The sequence below is a fragment of the Trachurus japonicus genome, chromosome 18 (assembly GCF_045865225.1).
Source record: "Trachurus japonicus isolate A0001 chromosome 18, Traja_1.0".
In the NCBI taxonomy this organism is placed as follows: Eukaryota; Metazoa; Chordata; class Actinopteri; order Carangiformes; family Carangidae; genus Trachurus; species Trachurus japonicus.
This window is the reverse complement of record NC_140924.1, coordinates 25,252,400-25,266,615: the sequence shown is the minus strand read 5'-3', so window position 1 is coordinate 25,266,615 and position 14,216 is coordinate 25,252,400. Positions and strand designations below refer to the sequence as shown.

At 41.8% G+C, this 14,216-nt stretch overlaps 1 protein-coding gene across 1 annotated transcript; it reads left to right on the top strand.

Moving 5' to 3' along the window:
- The first annotated feature begins 749 nt into the window (after positions 1–749).
- LOC146969399 (interleukin-13 receptor subunit alpha-1-like) lies at positions 750–12,772 on the top strand. The gene is made up of 9 exons (XM_085759896.1): positions 750–1,070; positions 2,429–2,583; positions 4,176–4,323; positions 4,425–4,524; positions 7,313–7,482; positions 7,615–7,742; positions 7,959–8,100; positions 11,146–11,245; positions 12,061–12,772. Exons 1-9 carry the CDS (start codon positions 998–1,000, stop codon positions 12,227–12,229), a joined length of 1,185 nt encoding a protein of 394 aa, XP_085616022.1. The 5' UTR covers positions 750–997; the 3' UTR covers positions 12,230–12,772.
- The last annotated feature ends 1,444 nt before the right edge of the window (positions 12,773–14,216 follow it).

Genomic DNA, 14,216 nt, shown 5'->3' with positions numbered 1-14,216 from the left:
GCCCGGGGCCTACAGAGTGTCTAGAAATGCCCCTGTAGAGGGTAGAGGCTGTAGCTAAATGAACCTTCAAACTGTCACAGCCCATCATAAGTATCTGAGTCCGTCCATCAGGTCAGAGTCCAGCCGTCCATCAGACAGCTGGAAGGTTTTGGAGTGAGAACTGGTCCAGATTGTATCAGTAACCTTTTCTGTTTCTGGGCCAGGTTTGAGCCATGGAGCTGCGTCTTAACTAAACCAAAAGGAAAACAAGCAATTCATCTCTTTATCTGGATCAAACACGTAGGTCATCCTTAATCTTGAACAAACCCTCATTGGTACAGCTGTTGTAAAGCTGCACGGCCTCAGCACATTGTTCTGGGTTGTGTTTGTTGCTGCTCAGATCCATTACCATCAGGATAATCAGTTTAATGACTCACAGACTCATTTAGATCCTGATGACTTCCTGGAGGAATGGATTGTTGTTTTTTGGTTTTTGTTTTGTCTTTTTTCTTCTTTTTTTTAGATCTCACTCCAGATCGCGCGTGCGTGGTGGAGCTGATGGGCACAGACACTGGGACTGTTTCCTGTGGACGCTTCCTCTGTTCAGTCAGCTGTCTGCTCGCCTCGCTCAGACCGTTGATGAGATGAGCGAAAGTCGATGTCCATTCCCACTGAGTCACTCTCATTCCCGCGCTGTCATCACGTCGCCCCGCCCCCTCCTGTCAGAGCCCCGCCCCTCTCTTCCCGGTAGAGAGCTCACACAGCACAGACAGGAACTGAACTCAGTGGAGGTGCGCTCCTTGTCCCTGTTTACTTTACCGATGTTCCGCTTGTCCTCTTTCCATTTTTACTCTTTTTATCTTTAACCCTCAGTCCTGGGTGTTTAACAGGCGGATGTCTCCGTACAATCACAGTGAGTGATCTTTTATTTTTTATTTTTTATTTCCCGGGGATCCAGAGGACACAGGGAGTTGACTCGCTTCCAGCCGGAATAATCAGTGGGACGCTGCGGGACAACATGAGTCTCATTCGGGTGTTTTTTCCCTTCTTGTCATGGACGGTCATGGTGATGCTGCTCCACTGTGCTGCAGGTAAAAACTCACCTGAGTTACTGATGTCACTGCCTAATTAAAACCATCATAGCAGGTCTAATTATGTGTATTTTAGGAACAGAACACTTCCAGTCCCTGATAGGTTTATTGTTACCTGTTTATCTCAGACACTGTTATAGAAACATCGTTTAGTTTTATCCTATAGATCCTGAGATTTTGACCAAACATCCCAAAAAAATGTTTTTTTCTCGAAGAAAAACATTATATCACATTCATAGAAATATTCCATGAACATTTCCAGATTCCTCGAAACATTCCCCGTATAACCTTTATTAATTTGTGTGGGGTTTCCTGCTCATTAACGATATTTAACCCTTTTTCGGGCGAACTGCGCCTCTGTGATTTGCCGTTGCGCGTCTACACCGTCATTACGGCGCGCGCTGCGAGCGCAACTTTCCATCCTCGTCTCTATATGGAGCTGAGCGGCGGTGAGGTGACGGCTTGTTCTGGAAGGTGCTGAGCTCTCCGCTGGCGTGAAACGAGTCGTGGACCTCTGGATTTAAAATCCTTTTTTATTTTATTATTTTATTTATTTATTTATTTCATTTCCTTTCTTTTCCTTTTTTATGGTAGACATACAACTTCTCTGAAACATCAAGACAGTGAAGGCAACACACACATATCAGTAATTTAGACATAAACAGACAACATTATAATGACAGTGTTCATTATTTGTTGGACTCAATCATATTGTTGAATATCAAGATGTATTGACCTTTAATGTTAAAAAACAAAAAACAAAATAAACACTCAATCAAACAGATGTTGACATCTCATTTCTCCTCATGTTATCTGACCCTATTGGACTTTTTTATACCCTACTGAACCTCCTACCTTAAGTGGCAGACTGAGGGTCAGAAGTTCATGGAGCTCACAGGTGATTTCACCTGTTAGTACATGTTTCCTTTAAGCAGTGAGGTGACTTCATTTTTCAATGTGGACACAAGAGATTAGGGCTCTAAAAGGAATTATTAGGGATACAAAAGGAATTACAGCTGCCAAGTAAAAGGTCTTTATGAGCCTTTCATTCCTCTGTGGTTACTAATCAACTACCCTGATCGTAGAGTAGAGGAGCAACGAGATCCTTAACTGCATCAATTGCCACCTTGGGCTGTTGTGACATACTGTAGTTCCCTGCCTGCAGGCAGCAGCAGGGAGAACAGTGAACATGAGCATCGGGGAAGAAGCTCCAAACCGTGTCCTGTAGATTTTATCGAGACTTAGAAAAACAACGTGCAGCCGATGTAGGCTACCTCAAATATGATTGATTAATTCACTGTGAGCAGAATGAACAGGCCTAGTTTTTGAGTGTAACATCTCCTTTCCTCCCCCTGCAGATCCCCTCCCTCCGCCCACAGCTCTCTCATTCAAGTGGCTCGACCCGTTCACCGTCAACGTGTCCTGGTCCTGGCACAGGCCCAGCCATCTGCCACAGGGTTGTGAAATCAAGTACAACTACACCATACGAAAGGATGGTCGGTCAACCAACAAGGTGAGACTGAGTTTCTTGCATGTCATGTCATTATGGGATGTGGGCGATAGCTTACAGATCACATGCATTGTGCTAAATGTCATTACTGCCGACCAGTACAGTAAGTTCCGACTGATTCCAGGCAACTCGCTGATTTCACTTAATTTGAGTTCAACTTCCTGGTTACGACCACTATACTTGACAACATGCACGGTCATTACATTACATAATCTGGTCTAACGATGTCATCAGGGCTATGATTGTTTAGAGGATATTCATCTTTCACACAAAGCTTGTGTTACAAAACAATGACGTTTACCAAACAGATTGGGGGGGGGCATTTGAAATGTGCCATCAAATTGCATTATGGGAAATGCAGGATGTGGGGTTTTTGGGACTAATTAGACCTGTCTGTTCTGATTGTTCCGGCCTCACGAGTCCCTCGTTCTTGTACAGTGAACCAGCTCATTTACTCTACAGGAGCTATTTACTATAGTCAAAATGTGGTCGTGCGTCCAAGATTTGAGAATTGGCTCTGGAAAGAGTGATTATCATTTTCTTTTTAAAAACAATATTGTAGTAGAGACAAGCCAGAAGTCCTTCCTTCCTGCTGCTGGCACTTCACAGTCAACACTGCCCCCAATAGACGGTTCATGTGCACCATCAGCAGTCTGCCAAACAACGCAGCGTCAATATTATGCTCCATTTCAATGTTATTTATTCCATACTCAGCTTACTTCTTATGTTATTGTTACTTCTGTTTATTTTACTGTATGTACTTCTGTTATTCTGTTATTGTATTCTTATTTACTTCTGTTTTTATTTAAATTTACTGATACTCTTCCCACTGCATTTATTATGCAGACTGCTCCTAGTAATTGGAGGCATTTTACCCCACATGTGCAACCATTAAATTTACCTTTGTTTTTTTAACATTGGTGAAATGTGGAAGGGGCAACTCAAAGAATCCAGAATCTGTCGAGGTGACAGGCCGATGTGTTTGAGAATCATGAATGAAAAGGAAATGTGAATATTTGCTTTGCAAGTCTATTTACGGTGTGCGCCCCTAAAGTTTCTGCTTGCACTGCTAAAATGTCAAGAAGCCACTGTGCTTCTATTAAAACAAGTTAGTCTGGAGCCCTAATTACTACCTTTTTTATGTTGTCTGGACATGCAAATACGCAGAATAATAATATGTAGTGATACTACAAAAGTAACTCATGTAAATGTTTGAAAATAATTCTGCCAATGCTGCAGCATTAAATGTCACAGAGGTTTTAATTGTCCATTGTTTCTTGGAATTTGAAAGATAGCAGCTGTATCATTATGAAGAGATTATGATGCTCATTTGGGGATTTTGAATTTATTCAGCTTGAGCAGTGAGAGTGAAAAAAAGAAAAAGAAACGTAGTAATAAAATAAAATAAAAATATTCTAGTGCAAAAATATATACTTATACAATAGAATAGAATAAAGATAGATATTCAGAATACATATAAGTTGTTATGTAAATACCAGATACAACCTGATCTGACTTCTTATTGGTGGACCTGTGGCCTACGGTGATGATGATGGTGATTATGTGCCATTAAATGCCGTCTTGTTGTTTTAAAGCGCACCGATTCCAGATATCTGCTGGACGACTGCCTGACCAGAGAGACGGGATCACAGAGGTGCACGTACACCATCAATGCTGTTGGTAACAACTGTAACAACAGCAGCGGCCCATCCAAAAGCATCACTGTTGGTGGAGAGTCACAAGGTAAGAACCTGAGAGCTGGAACAACAAGAACACGAATAAGTCACTCTACATCCACACAGGTGTATGTGTAGGTGACAGTCTCTGGTGTTTGTCCCTTCCAGGTGCGGTGGTGAAGAACTTCAGTTGTTTGCTTGACGAAGGAGGCCTGAACTGCTCCTGGATCCCACTGGAACCATCTCGGAATGTGACGCTCTCCCACAGGTGAGAACGACGTCTCCACTTCGACATTCAAGCTTTAGAAATACATAATATCTCCTGATGCGGAGTGATATGCTGTGATAAGGCTTTAGAATAGTAACTGTGGTATACGCTCATTATGTCACAGTTAACAACCAATCAGATTGCTGGATTTTACCTTTGTGTTTTATGAACTGATGTAAAGCAGACGGCAGCGCTGGTATGTGAAGGCTGACTGTCTCTCGGCGGACTGGATTGTTGTTGATGGGCGTACGAGGTGCTGTTGTGTCTTGATGTGATGTGTGGATGGGCTTACTGTAACTTCAAACTTGACTGTGGTCTCGTCGGAACTGGACTGCCACTGTTTGCAGGCCGATTTCCAAGATTTTCCCGCTGGTGGAAGCCCATGATCTTTTTCACCTCCTTGCCCCCTCTTTCTTTCACAATGATAAATGGAAGACAAAAGAAAGAAGATTCATGTTTTAGGAATTTGAATGGACTGTTTCACTTTTGAAATCTTGGCTCCTCATATATTGGGATTGGTAATTGTTGTTTTCCTACAAGAACAATCAAGGGCCGGAATGAAGGAGCTTGTTCCTTAATCTACATGCTGCTTTTTGTACTCTTGATTGTTTGTTGTTAGTCATGGTTTATGTACTGGGGTCTACCCCCCATGGGAGGTTCCCCACCTCCTTTTATTTTCCTCCCATTAGTCAACCTGAGCAGGTGTGTGTGTGTGTGTGTGTGTGTGTGTGTAGGCCCAGGCATAGAAGCACCAAACAGTTTTTGACTGCGTTGGGTTGATATAAAACGCTTGTTTTTGTGTTTTTCCTTTTACATGCATCATGAGGCCAGGCAGGAGTTATTTTGTTAATAAATGATTATTGTTACTCCACAACACTGTTCCTATAATTATGGTCGGGACATCCGCCGGAATGAGTCGGACTGTGTTTTCCTGGGATAAAGGCAGACTGGACTATAGTTGTCCTCTCATAGGGGTTTCACACCGGCACGGCCGTGTGCTGGTCCCGCTTCCCAAACCCAATTTGGAGCGAAAAGAAATGTCTGTTTACATGTATACAGACAAGAAAACAGTTTACAACATAGAAATGGAGACGAGAGGAGAGGAAAGACGAGGAGAGGAGGGGAGGAGAGGAGAAGAGAGGAGAGGAGAGCGGAAAAGAGGAGACTAGAGGAGAGGAGAGGAGGGGACGAGAGGGGAGGAAGGCAGTGACTGCAACCTGGAGAAATATTTGACTTTGATTTTACTGAAGAAACGAAATGTTTGGTGGCGATTTGGGCGTCTACAGAATTTCAAGAAGAGCTAGAAAGCAGCACAAGAAAGATCAAGATATATGAATTTCCCTTCAGGCTGAATAAAGTAAAGTAATTGTGGAAGAGATGGCCAAGGCTGAGTTCACTCCAACACCAGGACAAATCATGAATAAACTTCAATAAAACTTAAGAATGATTACAGAGACAGCAAAAAAGCAAAAACTTTGGTTGGTTCACCAGAAAACACCAAGCTCCAGAACGGAGTCAGAGTCAGAACCAGAACCAGAACCAGAACCAGAACCAGAACCAGAACCAGAACCAGAACCCTGTCTGTCTGAAGGACCCTCAGTGATTCAAATGATTGTGAATTTCCCTGATGTTGTTTCTGGGTCTTCGCGTTTCCGATGACAACAGAGGGATGAAAGGCTTTTATGCTTTCCTCCGCTGCACATCTGCATCAAAGTGCTCATCTGGCTCTCAGGTGCAGGCTGTGATGGCTGAGGACACGCTTCGTTCAGGGTCGACAGCGTTACAAATACCATTCATTTAGCAGCACCTCATCCATCCACAGGGATATTACACTGGATCCCAATCAGCAAAACACAGACGGCTCAGCAGCCTCAACACATGTACTGAAGGAATAGCGTGGGAGGAGGAGGAGGAGGACGAGGAGGAGGAGGGGTGTGGGTAAAATGAGGAGGAGATGTTGGGGAAGTAACCATGACAGTGAGGGGAACAGGTCAAAGTCCCCCCAGTGACCCCACCCTCCATTATCAGAGAGTGTTTGTATTATCATTAAAGGTTTACTGTGCACAGGACAAAAGTCCAGCACTGTATGACTGACACTTCCCAAAGAACAGCCTGTGTCCCTCCATGTCCTGTACATGTACATGTGAAGTCCCACCGCTGGACTGGACCCAGAGACAGCAGAGGGGTTTTCTCACGAGGAGAGCCCTGTGGTGCGGGTGAAGTCCCCAGACCTGGTCCAGGATTTAGATGGGATTCTGAGGCTGAATGAATCACTTCCAGAGTTTTGTTTGTCAGTTGTGTTTACAGTGTAATCTGCTTTTAATTTGTCATTTTTGCCTTTTTCCCCTCCTCTGTTTACAGACAGATGATATTTGATTTGCTGCTCTGCTTGCAGCTTTTTGCAACTCCTCTCACATTATCTTAACCAAGTTTCATGTTTTCACAACCTTCAAAACACAAATTCTAAAGTTGCACACCCAGAATCTAAAGCGCTATAGGCTATATCAAACACTGCACTGATTATGTCATAAACACATGTCAAAATTAAGTTTATCCATTAAATTAAACACCTTTTCATTAGAATAATTTCAAATGTAAGTGTCCTTGCCCTCCGTAGGTGTGTATACATTTCCATAATGGAAAGGTGTTTTGGCAGTTGTGAAAAACTCAATGCAGCGAGGACCTCCAGTGGCCAAAGAAAGAATGGCAGCATCAGCACAGTCATTTCCAAACGCAGCCTTCTCCATGTTTCTAACGTCTCCATCACCTCCACATTCTGTCGTTGCAGGAAGTGTGGCCTTACGGAGGAATCTAGAAACACCTGGAGGAACTGCAGTCAGTATTACAGCAGTAGAGGAAGGAACGGATGTTACCTGCATGTCCCTGGAGACAAACTGGAAGTCTGTGTTCATGTGAAGACTGAAACTGCGTGGAGCACCTTTAAGGCCAAGCCACTTGGTTGGTGTTTTCTCTTGTAAATCATCACTGATTTATTTATACAAAAACCACATATCTATTCATAGCAGGTTTGTTTTTACTCTTTTGTTGCAAAAATGTCTTCTTTTCTCTGTCCTTTCACAATCTCCTCAGTAGTCCATTCTCCAAAGCTGAACATCACAGAGGACATGGATGAATTAAAACTGACCTGGGAAACTCTAGGCGTCGGGGCTGGGTGTTTGAAATACGAGTTCAACGTCACACAATGCAACCAGCCTATGGTAAGTTGTCAAGTTTAACTGTTTATGCTGCAGCATGAATAGTTCCTTCTCGATAATATTTCAATGAGTTGTTCTGTCCTTCCGCAAAAGCATTACATAATTCCATTGTATGCTTTGAAAATGTCTGTTTTGATCATTTACAACTAATGTATTAATATAGATTATGCAGATGACATACCTGACAAAGTACAACACTGTGTCATGTGTATTTTTTAGAAAGGCTACGCCACTCGGGACAACCCTTATAGAATACCCTATAATGAAAACTGCCTGTACGAGATCCAGTCCAGAGTCGTGTCGTCTACCCAGAATGCTTGTCCAGACATAAGCAGCCACTGGGGTGACGTGGTAACGTATGGTACGTGTCCCACCAATTTTACTTACTTACTTTTTCATTTTTTAATACACAATAACAAGATTTGTATAGTAAATGTAAATTTTTCCTTATTTGTTCATTTCTTACTTTTTCTTTTTACTATACAATATACTAGGCCAGGAGTTCTCTAACTTTTTTCCATTTATTCATTCAGCTTCTGGCCAGGGACCCATTTTGCATCACCCTGTTGATACTACAGCAAATATTAAATAAAAACAAAAAAAATTCTGTCAATGTAATAATATTTACATTTGCAGTAGTCATTAGGTCATTAGTTTATTATTCATTATATTTTTCTCAACACTCTCTGATTACTAGACACTGAGCCTTCATGCTGTTTAGAGGACATGTTCTAACCTCTTGTATTAAATACACAACAGTGACTGAGGCTCTAACAGCTGTAAATACTCATGTTGGGTACATAGCACTAGAAAAAACCTACAAATAGTGCCTTTGTAATATGGTCAGAGGAAACACGGTATATTCAAATGAAGACTAATCTTTGTATTTTTCTTGTGATTATTAAACACAAGGTTTATGGTGTAATTTGGAAAACACCCAGTATGGAAACCGCTTGGCCACGGTATCAACAAAAGCTGATTGGAGTCAGGAGTTGCAACACAAACAAAACATCTGCTAATCTGAACTACAATTACATCTCAGAAGACTTTGCTTTCATGTTCATTTGCACAGAGTTTAATAGAGTTCAGATATCCATCAGTCCACAATCAAACAAACTGTCTATAAATGGAAAAAGGAGTTTGCTAAACATTTTTCTCCCAGCTGAAGCAAAGTAGAAATTGGACGATGCAACAGAACAATGACCTTAAACAGTTATCTACTGAATCTACTCCACGATGATTGCAAACAAAGAGAAATCTGCCTTAAGGAGTGATCCCCTGACACAATGGCTGATGCAGTTTTGTGGGAAAGAATTTCAAATTGTTCCTGAACGCTGTGTAGATCCCATCTGCAGAAAGCTGCGTTCAGGTGACTGCTGCCAAAAGGAGCAGTTGTTAAAGCCGGAGGTGTCGGTTCTCTTTTTCCACCATCGCTGTGAATGTTTAAAGATCACAACTGCTGATCGGTATTGGGCACGTTACTTAAAAAAAAGTAATTAGTTGTGGTTACTAGTTACTTTCTCCAATAAGTAACTGAGTTAGTAACTGAATTACTACATTATGAAAGTAACTAATTCCCAGGAAAAGTAACTATTACGTTTTTTATTTAAAAAAAATATAAATTGCTCAAATATGTCAAATTACTTGCACTCGCCACCCTAACCACCTGTTTAAGTGCTGTGTTTATATAATGTACACTTTTACGGGTGTATTAGTTTGTGACAGGACTTCTTGAGTCAAGTAATGGCGCATTTTATTGTCAGTTACAGTAATGTTATTATAACGGGGAAACGGTAACTTTTGTGTTTACTAATTACTGAAAAAACTAGCGCCGTTATTTTATAATACTGTTATTCCCATCACTGTTAATTTGACCCCAAGAGGAAAAAACTAAACAGAACGTATACAAATGTACAATTTTAAAAATGCAACAAGCAAAAGAGAGCATGTTAACTTTGATATGAAGGCCTACTGTTTGCATTACAGCAGTTTATAGAAAGTAACTGAAAGTAAATCCAATTAATTCTCTCATTGTGAAATAATTAAAACCAATACTCGTAGAAGGATGTTATTAATACAATAACTATATTCCAAATAGATGAGGGCAATATTAACTATTGTACTTTTATTGCAATTGTTAAAGGGATAGTATCATTTTTTTAAAGTGGGGTTGTATGATCTCCAAATAGCCCCTAAGTACTTTAATTGCAGTAGAAGACTCTCTGCACTCCTCCCGTTAGCAACGCCAGCCCATAGCCCTGCCCAGAGATTTACAACATACAGTGGTGTGAACAGACCCAAAGAAACGGTCTATTTTCACGGCCTAAAAGAGGTTTTACCTGGAAAAAAAATACAGTTCCATTGTTCGCTATAATATAATTTTTCCAGCCCTTCAAAGTGCAGGAAAAACACAGTTTTTATTTGGACCTAACCAACTGCTGATCGGCGGGCGCTAACTCTGGGCGGAGGGATACGTGAGTTGGTTAGGTCCAAATAAAAACTGTGAAAAAATTATATTATAGTATATTATATTATAGCGAACAATGGAACTGTGTTTTTTTTTTCAGGTAAAACCTTATTTAGGCCGTGAAAATAGGCCGTTTCTTTGGGTCCATTCACAACACTGTATGTTGTAAATCTCTGGGCAGGGCTATGGGCTGGCGTTGCTAACGGGAGGAGTGCAGAGAGTCTTCTACTGCAATTAAAGTACTTAGGGGCTATTTGGAGATCATACAACCCCACTTTTAAAAAAATGATACTATCCCTTTAAGCTTTAATAGCAGAGTTGGCTAGTTCCAGATAAACAGCTTTTTCCGACTAGTTGATGGACTGAAATGTGTAGGTGTAGGCCTATATAAGGTACACTTGAATGGGTGTATTATTTTGTGACGGGACTTCTTGAGTCAAGTAACGGTGCATTCTATTGTCAGTAACAGTAACAGCGTTAAAACAGGGGAAACAGAAACTCTTTTGATTACCGTTAGTAACGCTGTTATTTCATAAGCCCGTTATACCCAGCGATGCTGCGGATGGAGCTCAGTCACAGATTTAAGGGCAGTTTAGCAGACTCCACATGTAGAGCAGAATGTGTCTACACTACTCGCCATGTGTTTGTAATGAGTTTCAGCTATTGCCGCTGACCTGATGTCAATAAACACAAAGTTAAACTGGGAAAAGAGAAAATAATTAAAGCGTCTCATTGACTTCAACTGTTGCAGCGAGACTGAGACGTTTCTTCCCTTCCTTGCGTGCTGCAACAGGTTCTTATCAAGTATTACGTCAGAATAAATTGAACCAAAACAGTGATGCTGAAGGATCTAATGAGTGGGCCGGTTTTGGTATTCAGTTTCTGACTTGGGGGGAATGTGGGTGAGCTGACTAACACCTGGTCCTATGTTCTTCACAGGTTCTAACCGGCCTCCTGATGGGACGCTCACCGTGGTTGCCATCGTCATCCCCATCATTCTGTTCGTCTGCGTCATCCTGTCCTGCTACTGCTTCAGGAAGTACGTTTTTTTTTTCTTTTGCGAAACAAAACCGCCGGCCCACATTTACGTCATTTAGGATGAAACGGCATTTGAGATGTGTGACAAAACCAAGATTAGTGCAACATCTGAAGCTTGTGGATAAGATTAGTTGGGTGCCTTTTGATCGTACCGCAAAAGAAGAAGAGGTTCATCATTGTAAAATGGCTGTAAACACAAAGACTAGACAAACACTTACTGTAAACTTAGAGGTCATATGAAGTTTTTGTAATTTTTAACATGACTCAACTTGAGTCGAGCGCCTTTCAACAGAATTTTACCGGGAACTAAATGCATCTTGGTGCAACCAGAGTTCTCTAGTATTCGATTGTTGGCCCCACTTGTACCTGCAGGTACAGGTAAGGATGTCTTTAAAAGGAAATACAATGAATAGATGAGTTAAAGGAAAAGAATGTGCATCCTGCATGGTTGAGACCTTTAAATCAACTGAGCTTTTAAATCAAGATTGCAGTTTGCACATTGCAATGCTGTGTAGCCACGTCCTTTATGGTTGAGTGATTGCACATCCGTTACAGTTGCATAGTGAACTGCAATTTCTACTTCCAAATAAATTGTGACGTCACAAAATCATGTTCACACTTGCCCGAAAATAGTGTCCCCTTTCTGTAGGAGTTTCCCTGCAGGCAGCATACTTGTTCACATGATTTTTCACAACATACAACAGCAATCTGTTTTCTAACAAACTGAAAAACATCTGCCTGCCGACGTATCGTATTTCTGTGCTTTCTGCGTCTGGTCCTGTCTGTTGACGTCATGCTTGTTTTGTTTTTTTGCAGGCACATCAACATCCTTTGTCCCATCATACCAGACCCTTCAGCAATATTCAAGGAAATGATGATGAACGGAAACAAAGATCAGAGACCGGGGAACCTGTACACGCCGGTGCCGGAGCCCGTGGAGCCCTGCAAAATAACCCTGGTGACAGAAAACGGCATCCTCCAGTGATGCTACACCGACATCTGGGTGTGCACAGGACCACTTTCTCTGGCCAAATTCATCAGGAACAATTTTACAGAGTGACTCGACACCAGGCTGAAAACCCACGTTTCACTGACCTCCTCTGGTTGGAAGGGGGAATGTGCTCTGTGTGTCGACTGTGTGAGACTTTAACTACCAGAGGGCAGTAAAAACAAGGTTTTCAGCTTCTGTTCACTTGCTCTTTAAGGGTTGTCCAGGGATTTTCTGTGAGGCGTCGCATGGACAGGATAAGACGATGCACTCAATCCTGGGAGCCAAGGACCCAGAGACACAAACAGGACAAAAAGAGTTTGTTGACATCCCCCCTGCTGGGCACAGGGGAAGAAGAACAGCATGGATGACAGTGGAGGCTAAAGTTGGCAGCGATTCCAGTAAGAGGAGCTGGTGTATGCCTGGATATCCGCTGTACGGAGTCACCTGATCACACAGGAATGACAAGAAATGCCCGTGCGACTGCCATCAAGGCAGCCACACAATAGGCAGGAAGCAGTAACCCAATATGTGGTGAAAGTACTGCCTCGTCTCTGTCGAGGGTGATCCCCAGACTTGACTGCACTGCCTCAGCCTCCCTTATGAGGAAGAAAAGCTTTCTTGGCGTGGATGCAAATGCTGTCTGAAAGGAACTGATTGGGTGAGTGGATGGCAAATAGCACAGGACAAAGCAAGTGCCAGTGCATGGAAGAAAAACAAGGGGCTTAATCTGCTCGATTGGACTTACAAGAGAGGTGCAGCTCCAATGGAATTCTGGATATCAAAGTGCGAGACACACCGCACTCTGTTCCCGTCTGGTGACCTGTGATTAGTGAAGACCACAGGGAATCACACTTCTCTGTTGTCGGTCAGGAAACAAACTGACAAACTGACACTGACTGTGACGTCCAGATAGCAAATATCCTTCCATATTTGGGATGCTTATTACAAGTTTTTCTTTAAATACAGTAAAAGAAAAAAAAGCAGACCATTGTTGTTAAAAAAAACATTTGTACACAGCTTTTTTTTTTGGACAGAACAACAATGATATGACAGATTGTGAAGGCATCTCAGTGTACAATAAACTGATTTCAACATTGTCAGGTCTGTTTTATTTTTGAGTAATCCTCTATCCGCTTCCTCTTTCACCACACACCCAAAGTCCAAAATGCAACATCATCATTAGAAATGCACACTTCCTTAAAAAATACTACATGGAGAGAATGTAAAACAGCCATTTTTTAAAATGTCAATAGGCTACTGTATGTGGGAACTGATTGGATCGTAACTGAAACAATACTTTCTCTAACCTTTAACACTTATCACCCTGTGGACTGATTTGTCAGGCTCATTTGGGGAAATCCAACGCCTTATTACAATGTTTCTTCCACGGACAGTGTGAAAAGGTGGGAAGATATGACTGCAGATGTTTTATTGTTTTACAGTTTTACCTCTGTTATCATCAGTGAAGGATTTCCTCAGTCTCTTTTCCCCTTGGTTTCCTTGAGGACTGAACAAACAGTTATGTTGTTATGTTGGCTCACTAGGCAGCTCTGATAAATAAAAAACACAAAACAAAAAAACTGTCTTTTGGAAAGGTCAGAGTTGGCTCCGTTGTTTCATTGTTTAAGCCTGTTCAGACTGGACACAGCCTGGGTGGTGGCTCAGTGTTTGCTCCATGGGTCATGATGAATCATTTGATGATGTTTCACTTTGAGAAACAGTTTCACTTTGAAGGAAACAGTTGGGGACAATGGTCAATGCTGTGAGCAAGGTTACTTTCCTAGCGCTGGCTAATGTTAGCCTAGCATCAACAAACAACTGTGTTCTTGGGTCTGTTACTTTGTAGACCACTTTATCTTATCAAGTATTGAACATTCCTCCATTATATTTACAGTAGCTATGGAGCATTGTGTATACTTCCGGTTAGTTAACAGAGGACTGTGTGGCTGTTGGAGTTCATGAGTGGACTTTGTCCTGCAGA